The sequence below is a fragment of the Biomphalaria glabrata genome, chromosome 15 (assembly GCF_947242115.1).
Source record: "Biomphalaria glabrata chromosome 15, xgBioGlab47.1, whole genome shotgun sequence".
NCBI lineage: Eukaryota > Metazoa > Mollusca > Gastropoda > Planorbidae > Biomphalaria > Biomphalaria glabrata.
In genome coordinates this window covers 18,248,825-18,261,903 of record NC_074725.1, presented here as the reverse complement: position 1 = coordinate 18,261,903, position 13,079 = coordinate 18,248,825, and the positions used below count along the sequence as shown (strand labels likewise).

Here is a 13,079-nt window from a genome sequence, read left to right as displayed (position 1 = left end):
TATACGACGTAACCACTGCCTGCTACATAAGTAAATATCACACCAGTACTGCGAGGACTATAGGACGTAACCACTGCCTGCTACACAAGTAAATATCACACCAGTACTGCGAGGACTATAAGACGTAACCACTGCCTGCTACACAAGTAAATATCACACCAGTACTGCTAGGACTATAGGACGTAACCACTGCCTGCTACACAAGTAAATATCACACCAGTACTCCAAATTCAAGAACATCTTGATGAGCTCCTCTCCAGCCAATAAGACAAATTTAGTGTGTGACAAAAATGTGTAAACTAAATGTAAAGACATTCCAATGTAAAGACCGTACCTTTTTCTTAAAAAAAAAGTAATTATGTCATAATGTTTGATTCAGTTAGGACTGCATATAAGTAATAGTGTCTTAAAATTCAATGTTTGTACAACTTCTTAACAGAGTTAAACTACTTAAAAGTGTTTCAAATAAATAAACAAATGTTCTTCCTAAGTTCTAATGTGGGCTTGAGGCATGGGCGTAATGAGCTCTTTCGCGCCATGGTTGCTACGCCACTGCCCCCTGCTTAACTTATATTGCATTTTTGCAAATTCATCAACTCCAGTTTTTCAAAACTAATTTCTAACTGTAGTGAGTTTAAGAATGAAAAATAGAGATTCATCTTTTTTTATTCATAAAATTCAAATTTACTGGAATCACCAAAACACACTGGAAATGTTGTCTTTTTGCATGTCTATTATCCGTTGCTATGGATAGTATGTTTCATATAGGAATTTGTTGTTCTATGATGTAATCATCAAACATTAAAAATTAATTAATCAATTAATTAATTTGCCTTATGTGTTATTGTAAAATTTTTGGCAAAGCGCAGTTTCTCGTGTATTTCTTGATCTTTCACGTGTGGCTCAAATATTGGATATACAGAACTGTTTTCACTAACAGGAGAAGGGGCGAAGGGGTGAGCTACTGGCACCTTAGCCAGTAACTTTGAGCAGGAAGGGCTCATTAGCCTTGACTTGCTGCCCAACTAGCAGAAGGAAAACTGAATTCAAACCTCTGCTGCGTGCAGCTTTACCCAAACACTGGAAACGTTTCGTGGGTCAACCCTGTTAAAAATAAGGAGCCGGCGACCCTTAACCAGTTTGAAGCACACAGCATTACATTCTGTCAGAGCCTGTGATACCGCTGATCCAAAACACTGAATGTATGTCGTTTACAAAGAATTACATAAGAAGCCTTTAATTTTATAACACGTGCCACCAATGTGCCATTGATTTGTATTGTTGCTTAAAGAAATTGTTTTAATAATATCAGATGTAGGTTTGTGTAAACCAGTTTTTAAAACTACAACGGCTGATAAAGTCAATGTTTTACCTATGGTGTTTTCCGGTTTTAGCTATAAGTAAAGAGATATTGTAAGTCGCCTACAAACCATCATCTTCTCTATATGATGTCGAAGAAGAATTTTGTGGGTCTAATCTGAACTTTATCTTTGAGTGTTTGAAAGTTTTTCAAACCTTTATCTATTTTGTCAGGGTGGCATCGTCTCAAACGATCCTCCAGCGTAATTGGTTTCATATCGTCATAAAACCGCTTATTTGACAAGGAAAGAATGAATCCCAATTTTATATAATCAACGCTGTTTAACATTAGTTACATGTAGACAAAATTAAGCTAGTGAAATAAGTATTGAAATTAAATGCTACAATTTTTCGTTTGAACAGCATGATACATATTTAAAGGATTAACTAAGGTACAAATCATAGATTAGTTTAGTAAATAATTACATTAGTGGGATGTGAAAATTAAAGTCGCAACATGATTAAATGAAATTTATTATCGTAGACCCCCGTAGACATCTCATAGACCTCCAATTTATTTTTTCACTTTCGTAGACCCCTTGGAAGTCTTCGTAGACCCCTGGTGGTCTATATAGACCACTTTGGGAAACACTGCTATAGAGCGAGATGAACTGAATGCAACATGATAAATCTGCGCTGATCACTGATCTAAACAAATAAATTTGGCTTACGTTGTTTTACTTTGCACACGACTTCAGCGGGAATTCCCGTACTCGACTCTCATGTTTCTTCTTTAGTAAAGAGTTGAATAAATAAATAGACGTACGTGAACATTTTGCGCACTGTCCTATGTAGAGAATCATTATCTGAACTGTTTATAGAAGAACTTGATAGTGCTAGCTCACTGGAAAGTCTAATTTCAATATCGACTCAATCCGAGAAATACGTAGAGTGAGAAATCGTTGATTCATAAATAAAGAATTTATGTAAAAAACAACAATACACTATTTCCTTTGCTGCTTGTTTGTTTGTTTGCTTGTGGGAAATAAAGAAATAGAAAATAAATTGTTAGTTTAAAAAAAAAGTGAAGAAATGAACTGTTCAAAACAAAAGTAAATAATTAAAAGACATTGTCCTTTCACCTTTACAGTTGGTCTGAGACTTGGGAATTATTCTCACGTGACCAAGTCTGAGCTCGTGGACGAGTACATTGAGATGGAACCTGGTGGTCATCTTCGTCCACAAAACTGTAAACCTGGACAGACAGTGGCTATCATCATACCTTACAGAAACCGTTCCAGTCACCTGCATATTTTACTACACAATCTGATTCCTTTTCTGACAAGGCAAAATGTTGACGTCACGTTCTTTGTTATAGAACAGGTAAAAAAAGTAAAAAAAAAAGTATTCCTTTCAGACCTACAACCTTTATTTTCCAACTAATGTCAGGTACGCATTAGACTTGGGGGGATTCACGGCCGTCATAAAATCCCCATAATTTTAAATCACCGAGATTCAAACTTCAAACCCACCAGTTAAGAAGCTAAAAGCTTTAGCACTACGCCACCTCAGAAAAGGAGAGCATGTTAAATGAAGGTTAGTCTGAGGAAATAGAAATACAAAGGACCAAGAGACTCGAACCGGAAACTCCTCGATTTAGAAGTCAAGCGCTTTACCACTCAGCCACCACCGAATAAGAGAAAATGTTACATTTATTTTTTTCTGAGGAGAGTAGAACCATACAAGACTGAATGTCAGCTGAGATTGTATTTTAGGGAGTTTTACTGATACATATATTTCATTCATTGTTTACTTACCGCAATTAGAATTGTTTGTTTTTATAATAAATTTTTTACGTTTAACTTCTTCACCATTCAAGCACATTCAGAATTAAAGTTTCAGACTACTAAACCAAACCCTAATAATGTTTCTGAAGCCAAACGTTAACAGGATACCATGTGGTCAACACTAGAGACAACTAGTCTCTACCTTCCTCCCTCACCAATCAACAGTATTGCAAAACATTAACTTTTTGAATGGACGCAAGGTAGTGACGTCAGACCTGTGACGTGTCAACGAGATATTGATCTAAGCTGCCCACAGGCTGCCCACGTCGCAGGTCAGTGTTCAGGCCTTCACTAACGAATGCTCTTGGTTTGAGCCCTGTCCTCTGCCCTGCCTCGCGGAACGTTGGTGCTAGGGTGCAACAATCTTTAGAAACGTCTGAAACATGAATAATAATATAGCCTACAAAAATGAACAAAAAGATGTTGGTTATTAAGTTTAACGAAGCATGACCAGGGGTTGCAGCTGGCCTGTTCTCGTCTGCCTTTTTTAAAAATCGCTAATTTGGAAGACATACTAGTCGATCAGCGGCGTAGCATACGCCGCTTTTTGCTGGGCCGGCCTTAGGTGACCGCCGTGGGCTCCGCACTTATGAGACCGCAGTGGGCCCCGCACTTCCGTAGGACCCGCGCTAATTCTAGATGTATAAATTATTGAATTAAACCATTGTATAATTCCTGAAATTACAAAATATACGAAAAAGTCCTCGAAATATCTGGAAATTATTAAAATCTTTAGAAAAGTCATACAAATCTCCTGAAATATATAGACAAAAATTGTCATTTTGGGGTGTCATTCAATATGGAAAACGCCAATCCTACGCGCGATAAATAAAAAAGGCATTATGCATTAGCCGTAATTGTGTAATCTGGTGAAACAAGCTTCTCGCGCCTCAAACTAATGAAGAATTACTTGAGGTCCACAATTCTCAAAGATAGATTAAAACATTTGGCAATTCTTGCTATTGAGCGTGATCTATGTAGGAAACAGAATTATTATGATATACTATATGGCTTTGCTACACGCAAGGCTCGTAAAGTAGTTCTGTACGTAGTAAAGAATGAATAAAATGCATAGACGAATTTATTTTCTAATACAAACTCTTAAATTTCACTTATTATCCACCTCCCTAACCAAACTTGGCCCCGCGAAATCCGTTTCGCATAGGGCCCCACAATGTTTAAGTCAGGCCCTGCTATTTAGTGACTGGTGAATATACATAGTAGATAACTTTCCATGACGTCTTGGTCACAATGGTTAAAATGTTTGTTTGTAAAATGTTTTACATGTTTCGGATGTTTTTTCAGAGTTGAAGGACGAAGGGGGATGGGAGCGCAGGGTTTGATAAATCCAAACGACAGTCCGCACGACCAGGCAGCCATCCGTAGTGACCGGTGAATATTTGTTCTCCCCCTCTTGTTTTTTCGTGGCTGACTATCCGCAGAAATAAGAGAGTGATCTTCCCTTTACTTCTTCTCCTACGAAGAGAATTATATAGATAGATACTGAAGGAAATTGTAATTCAACTATACACAGGCCTGGTCGTGAGGTATGCGCAAGTTCGGACTTGTCAATGATCCCGGGTTCATACCTGCCCGCTGCCATCCCACGTCGTCCTTCAACTCTGAAGGAACATCCGAAACATGTAGGATGTTTGGACTAGGAACTAACTTTTTAAAAACAAACTCCAGCGTTAACTTTAATATTTTTCTAACAGATTTTCTTTATGATTTTATCAAATAAAAATGAAAAGGGCTCGTCGAGGGCCTAAATAAAAATAAAAGTTAGGAAATGACCTTTCTAGAGTCTAGAACACATAAAGCAATAAAATAGTTTCCTACACTGAAACGATTGGACCTTGTATTCTATTGTCTAGGCAGGTAACTCGACGTTCAACCGTGGCGCCCTGTTCAACGTTGGGTTTCTGGAGGTGGAGAAGTTTCACAGATTCGACTGCTACATTCTGCATGACGTGGACATTATTCCCCTCAACGACCACAACCTGTACAGATGTAGTGAGAACCCTCGACACTTTGCTGTAGCTATAAACAAACACAATTACAAGTAAGGAGTGTTTTTTTAGCGGCCCCCGAAAGGGGAAAAGACGCTATTAGTTTTGTGCGAAATGTCTGTCCGTCTGTCCCGTTTAGATCTCGTAAACAAGAAAAGATATTGAAAATCCGACATCACAATATTTTAGACCATTCAAAGTTCTGATGCAACGGCTACTTTTTTTTCTGAAAGCGAAAAATCTAATTTTTAAAATCAGTTATGCAAGCAGTTTTTTTAAAGAGAAAAATCTAATTAGTATGCATTATAAGTTAGACCTAATTTAAAACGAATAGTAATCTTATAAACTACATTTTTATAAATATTGTTTTTTATTGCGGAATTTTTTTTTTTTTTTTTTTTAGGATTCGAATAAGAGATTGAGCCTTTTCAAAACAATTAGATCAATTATAAGACATCAGTTAGGCCAGGGGAGGCGCGGTGGCTGAGCGGTAAAGCGCTTGGCCCCCCGAACCGGGGGTCCCGGGTTCGAATCCTGGTGAAGACTGGGATTTTCAACTGTGGAATCTTTGGGCGCCTCTGAGTCCACTCAGCTCTAAAGGGTACCTGACATAAGTTGGGTAAAAGTATAGGCGGTTGGTCGTTGTGCTGGCTACATGACACCCTCGCTAACCGTAGGCCACAAAAACAGATGAACTTTACATCATCTGCCCTATAGACCACAAGGTCTAAAAGGGGAACTAGTTAGGCCATGTTCACATCTAACTTTACATTCACTTAAACCTATCCTTTGATCTGCGGGACCGTTGGGGCACTACACAAGATCTGTTAACCTTCTTTCTCCATTCTTATCTCTCATTTGTCTTTGATATAATTTCATTTGGATGTTCTTTCTGAAAATATTGAAGCCTGCCTGGGTGGACCTCTTCGGGGGCCGATTTTGAGTTTGTGTTTCCACACAAATTGTCTTTTGTAACCTTGTTATATTATATTTTTTGTAATCATTATGATGCATTCATTGTTTAAATTAGTAACTTCCAAGTAACTCGTTTTAGCTAACATTAACTAGGCCGCGTCCATCTTACAATAAATGTATGTGTTTTTCCTTAATCTTCGGCCTCAAGACACTAGATGTTTTTGCGTAGTCAAAGTTCTGATTCAACTGCTACTTTTTTTTTCTTTTCTGAAAGCAAAAAGTTAAATTTTTAAAATCCACTCTGCAAGCAGTTTTTTTCCCCCATAAAATACTCCATTTTTACAACTATACACTATTAATAGTATAAAACACGGGAGACAATTTAGAGAGGGCTATAATCGACATATTTTAACACATTTATGCAGACGGTTTTCGTTTTTTTTTAAGGAATGTTTTACAAAAAATGTGTTTTACAAAATTTAGTACTTCTGCCATACCAGTTGCTTACATTAAAAAATATTTACTTAATCTTCCATTTATTAAAAATAAAGTGTACTATATTATGTGAACAGAAAGTAGATCTAATCTTTTTTGCTTGTTTATATTACTTACTTCTTATCTGAAAGACATCTCTGTACTGGCGATTACATTTTCTCTATGTCCCCAGACTTCATTATGAAAGCTACTTTGGTGGCGTTGTGGGATTAATCAGGGAGCAGTATCTACAAATAAATGGACATTCGAATTTATACATTGGTTGGGGCACAGAGGATGACGATCTGTTGATAAGGTAATAAACCAGACAGACAGACACAGCAGTAAGCCCAAAACCTAAACATATTAACTTTTAATTTTGGTAAGTTCAGCTGACTAGACTAGCAATGTACAGGATACTCTCACCACACGACTGTATGGCTCTGAGACCTTGGTGCTCTATCGAAGGCATTTAAGTCTCCTCGAATGTTTCCATCAAAGATGCCTTCACACCGTTATGGGCATACCTTGGCAAGACGACAGTACAAATAACCCAGTTCTTCTGGAGTCCGGTGTTCACAGTAAAGAAGCTCAGTTCAACTCTCTCTGTCTGTCTGGTAAAAAGTTTGAGCATGTTTTTTTTCCATAATTATTCATAATCAATACTAATATACGAATCAATCCAAAAAATTAACCAATTTAATCATTTAATCATGGAACTATACTAATGGAACAACAGCTCCTAGTTTTTACTAGGGGAGTGCCGTCGCGCATCATTTTCACGCATGGTGCAATATGGAGAAATTCAGGAGGATGCAAAAGAAGAAATTTACTCCTCCAGTCACTTGGACTGACCTTCAATGAGAGTAAAACTTTCCTACGCTTTATTTTATTAGATCTCTAAAAACTTCATCCATTTTCTCACAATGTTTTGTGATTTATAAAATTTTCCTGAATAAGGGATCGTCACAAAAGTTATTTTTTTAAGGCCACCCCATTAAAATAGCTGTTTTCAGTACTTTCAAATTTGGGTATTTTACAGAAAATCTGGATTTTTTTTTATGTCCATTAAATCATTATCATCTGTCCCGCGTAACTAAATCCTCCACTTTTCCCGGTCACCAATGTTCTTAACAAGAGAGAGAGGCTGGTCCATTATTTGCGTAGTCCAGCCAGCTTTTCTTCTGACAAACCTTTTTTCGTTTATTCTCTTAAAGGATATTTTTTTTAAAGTTAGTCTTACAAAATACAATTCCAAACCAACTCATGCAGTTATCGTCTTTTCACAGTATTGAGGAGTCATCCTTTTTGCCAGCCAGAGTGTTAATTGGCAAAAGTAAAAAATTCATTATTTTATTTTTTTTAGTAAATATTCACAACTATATCTTTTATATAATAATATATTTTTTTAATAATAATATCTTTTATATAGACATGCTTTAATAGATCTAATAAATGATTAACGCGGCCCTACCAATATGGGTATATTAATACTTAAATCTGGGTATTTTAAATTTCGAATGCGCATTTTTAAAAAACCGAACTTATCTATAGATCTCTTATATCTAGAATAATCTACATCTACAACACCCAGACTTAGACTATATGGTTCTAGATCTATTTAAAAGATATTTTTAAAAAAATAACTCAACAGATCTAATAAAGTCATGATTTCCACTCTATTTTCTCTAGATCTAGACCATACATGAGGTCAATATGAATGTTTATAGATCTAGTCTACGTCTAGATCTATCGATCATGACTATAGTTGACTATAGACTATAGTCTATAGACTGTATTATACTGTAACTGTATTACTAGTATTATATTAGTGTATAGTGACGGTAATTATAGTCACTATAATCAATAGTGTATTGCCTGTAGATCTAGTACCTGTACTAATATTAGTAGATGTAGATTTATAATAATAATACTTTTTAATAGTAGAAAGTAGATTTATAATCTATCAATTCTATCTAATCTAGATCTAAATCTAGACTTCACTTTCACATCACATGATTATTGATACAGACAGTGAATGAAACGAATGCAGTGATTATATTATAGTTTATACTGACTTATAGCTCTACCAGTTGATTATCATCATCTGAGGTCATCTCGAATAATAATCTAGACTAGTATGTCAATGTCTCTATTAAAATAATTAATATCATCAGCCATATATCATTTTAAATATTAAAATAGTAGACATAGATTTCTATATTATAAATAGATAGATTAGATCTATAAAATATAATTTTACAAACTTTAGAAATGATTGATTTTATTTTTAATTGATCAGCCTTCTAGACTAGATCTAGCATCTCTAGCTAGACTCTAACCTGTAGTTTGTAGATCTTGGAATTGGATCGAAATTCACCTTCCTAAATTGTCTCTAAAGTCTGTAGCTGATTTGAGAGGCCCAACGAGGCAAGAGTCTATTACTATTAGTACTCTGTCTCTTGATCTATCTAGTAGGCCTACTTGGCTAGTGCATTAGCCTTAGCCATAGTGTAGTCAAATCTTGACAACTAGTCTTCTAGATCTAAGCTTCTAGAATAATTAGATCTAGATCCAGTTTAGATTTAGAATATAAAAGTATTTTACTAGCTAAAATACTAAATCTACTGATCTAAATTCTAGATAGATATATTGATCCAGTTTAGATTTGGAATATAAAAATATTTACTAGCTAAAATTCTAAATCTACTGATCTATACTTAATATTTTAGATATTATATGACATCTACAAAAATTATTATTAAGATATAATTATAGAATCTAGACTAGTTATTTATGTACATAAAATATATAAATAAAAGATAAAATTTATGCAGGCCTAGATCCCATAAATTTATAATTGATCCAGATCTATCAGTAAAGTTACCTTCGATGGGAAGTTTTACCCAATCTAATCTATACAAGACAATTTATAATCCATGCCTCGCCTACACCCCATACATTAAATAATAGTTCCCATTCCATGCCATGCCCAGACCCATGAGTTCATGAAATAATAAATGATGTGGTGTCAAGTTGGATCTATCCCCTGAAATTCAGCACTTTAATATAAAACTCTCATATCTAGTTAATTATTTGCTATGACACTCTGATCAACTTGGACTTGTGTGATACATATATGTTTCTTATCAGATTTAATGAATGAAGTTTTGGTGCATTTTAAGGCTACAAAAGTATCATCAGGTGCATTCTAACCATTGGTATTTTTCCTGGCAACATTTCTATTCTAGTCTGTGATAATTTATAAATTTAAAAAAATGTTTGTAATGTTTCAGTTATTAACAAGTAGAACCATGCCAACCAGTTCTGATGATGTACCAGAATGGCTCAAGGATCATACTTATACTATTTCTACTCTCTGGGCAGACATTAATAATATTGGCATCCATTCAATATTTATTGTAAGTACTACTATACAATTTTTATTTTAGTTATCTAAAAGATGTTTTATGAAGTGTGATTTTCATGGTCAAGCAACATCCAAATATCGGGGATGGAATTTAACATTTTTCTCTAGTTTTTTTTTTTTATAACACTCTTAAGCAAATTCATCTTTCATGAATGCCTAATATACTTGGCTGTTGTGCTGGCCATTCCTTTACAATAAACTGTTAGATGAAATTAGGCAAAATTATGTCTGATAATTTGTATGTTTGATACAACAATGTATTCAATTTAATAATATTATTTTTTAATTGTAATGTTTTCAAAAGAAATTAGCCATTATGCCTAATTGTATAATTACAGTTATGTTTGGAAATGCAAGAAAAAGGCATGCATTCCTGACAAGTCAATGATTGGTTGCACCTCTTAAAGGTAAGGTACTGCAATTTTTCCCTATGCACTTTTCTCATAAGCTGAAGTACTTGTATTTTTGAAAAACTAGTTTTCCATGAAAATGTAAATCATAATATATGTTATAGTTGCTTTTAGATGAGTGCAATGTCCATCAAATTAACTGAATATCTGCCTTCACCTTTAGTAATAATTCATAACTATTAAGGTCAGGGCCATGTCTACACATTAACACAGTAGCTCCTTTTAGGTACAGACTATTTTTAGAATAGCAAAATTATATAATTATACTTAATAACATATATACATTTAGCATGGTCAACACATATGTCACACATATTTTTATTTTTTAAAAATCCTTTTATTTATTTTTATAACTAGATAACTTTCTGTTATGAGAAAAGATGAGATTCTTGGACTCCTGCATAGCACCACCAGAAAGGAAAATCCCATCATGTTGCAAAATAAAAGTCTTGGACCAATTTTAATTTAAGATATATATATTATACTGTAAGCTCTATACATATTTATGTATATCCTGTCATTCAGCCAACAGGTTTGGATTTAGTATTTCTTTAAATCTGTTTGATATTGTACTTGAAAACTATTAATCTGAGCCCCATTAAAACAATAGGGAGTGCAGTGAATGAGTGGTAAAGCACTTGGCTTCTGAACTGAGGGTTCCTGGGTTCAATTAAGACTGGGATTTTCAATTTCAGAATTCAAAAGGCTAGGGATACATGGCAATAGTAAGGAATAAGTAAAGGCAGTTTGGGGATCCATGGCTGAATGGTTAAGTCATGGGTTTGAATCTCTGTGAAGACTCGGATTAAATTTTTTTTTAGATTTTTGGGTGCCCCTGAGTCCACCTAACTCTAATGGGTAGCTGACTTTTGTTTTGGAAAGTAAAGATGGTTGGTTGTTGTGCTGGCCACATGATGCACTGGCCAAAGAATCAAATGACCTTAACATCATCGGCCCTATAGATTGTGACGTCTGAAATGGGATTTTTTTTTCAAAAGGTGGTTGGTTGTTGTGCTGGGTACATGACACCCTCGCTAACCATGGGGCACAGAAACTGATAAACTTTATATCATCTGCCCCATAGATTGCAAGATATGTAAGGGAAATTTTACTTTTTTAAAATTAAAATAAGAATCTATCAAAAGTAAACATAAAATATGGTGCATTCTCCTTAAAACTAAAGCCTGGTGCGAAGGTTTAAAATGTTGGCAAAAAAAAGCAACATCATATATTCTTAATTCCCTTTGCAAAACTTACTGAGAAGAACATGCATGTTGTTCCCTCATAATTTTCTTGACAGAGGAAATCTTGTTTATATTAGATTTGAATTAAGCAAATTAAGAAAAAAATTATAATCATTATTTCAAATGGTTGTATCTAAACCTTATGAATTATTTTTCCGTTATAAGTATATTGAGATTAATGGATAATCATGAAATTGTTAAATAATTGCTGCTATCATTCCATTGACTAAAGAACCATAATTTTTTTTTTTTTTAAATTAATTTCAAAATGATTTTTTTCAAGCATAGAGTTCACATAGATCTTGAGCGAATTTTTTTTTTTTATTTGACTAATGCTTCAATTTTATTGTATCATATTAGTTGTTAATTTTTATTACCCAGAACATTTAAAAAATGAGTACACTATTTTCATGTAATAATGTAACTTGGTATTCACACAATGCTCAAAATACACCATAATCTTTAGGCCATACAGATTTGTATAAATTAACTTGTTTAAATACATTGTAAATGTATATTGTTAGGATAAGAATAAAGTTTTTCTGTAGACAATTATTGTTCAAGATTTGTTGATGCTCCTGCTTAATCAATTATATATACAGGTCATTAGTTTTAACACGTCTGATAATAAATGACAGTACAAGTTAGTGAATGAAAATTTGTCATTATTTCAGCTGCTTTAGTCCTACATCAATGTGAGGTACCAGTACTTTGATTGTGTCATATAACAATTTAAAGCAACATTTTGAAATGAATAGTCTGTAGAATTGACAGTAAATACATTTAAGTGATGGGCTGTGATCTGCTTGAATTGGGAGCTGATCATGTATTGAATTTGTGTTTTTGATCTTTACTTCAAGTAAATGTTAATGAGCAATTAATTTTTAATGAATAAATAATTTAAAAATAAATACAAAAGAACCATAAACATCTACTTTAGTTTAATAATTTTTTTTCATCAGAACAGAATTTCCAACTTGGCATTCTTAAAATAAAATATAATTTATTTAGAGTAGAGTCAGAACACAAAATCATAGTTTTAAAATATTAAGTAAATTAAGCTAAGCTGTGACCTCTTATAAACATTTGTATATAGACTATACACAATTTAATTATTATTTTTCATCAAATAGCAGGAACTACTACATGTACTTATGCCTATTTGACAATAAAAAACCATAGTCAATGAAATAGTAATACTAGTAAATGAGATAAAAGTAAATTTAATATCATCAATGCTATTGAAGCCACACTTGTTTTTTTTTTTATCTTGTTTGGTGGACTGCAATTAAAGTTGCTATTAATTTCACTGATCGTCTTAGCTGAAATGCCAGTGTCGTCTCTTTGAATCCTAAGCTTATTTTCTTGGTAACTGGAAGTCCAGATATTTGGAGTTTCATTTTAAGCACCTATACTTTCCGAAATGGCATTCCGATAGGCTAAACCATTTG

General features: G+C 34.0%; 1 protein-coding gene and 1 long non-coding RNA gene across 7 annotated transcripts in view; both read left to right on the top strand.

Annotated features, from left to right (window-relative positions):
• Positions 1 to 13,079, top strand: part of LOC106056376 (beta-1,4-galactosyltransferase 4-like) — a 33,710-nt gene that overhangs the window by 4,498 nt on the left and 16,133 nt on the right. Inside the window, exons 4-6 of the mRNA XM_056012453.1 lie at positions 2,450 to 2,682; positions 5,021 to 5,208; positions 6,738 to 6,860. Coding sequence (XP_055868428.1) covers positions 2,450 to 2,682; positions 5,021 to 5,208; positions 6,738 to 6,860 — 544 coding nt within the window. The remainder of the gene's footprint in view (positions 1 to 2,449; positions 2,683 to 5,020; positions 5,209 to 6,737; positions 6,861 to 13,079) is intronic.
• LOC129923098 (uncharacterized) lies at positions 7,261 to 12,180 on the top strand. 6 transcript variants are annotated; one of them, XR_008775017.1, is made up of 5 exons: positions 7,923 to 8,254; positions 8,530 to 8,682; positions 9,841 to 9,966; positions 10,313 to 10,381; positions 10,742 to 12,180. It is a non-coding gene; the product is annotated as an uncharacterized LOC129923098 (long non-coding RNA). The 6 variants fall into 6 exon arrangements; XR_008775019.1 differs by lacking the exon at positions 7,923 to 8,254 and adding an exon at positions 8,274 to 8,388; XR_008775021.1 differs by lacking the exons at positions 7,923 to 8,254; positions 8,530 to 8,682 and adding an exon at positions 7,261 to 7,880.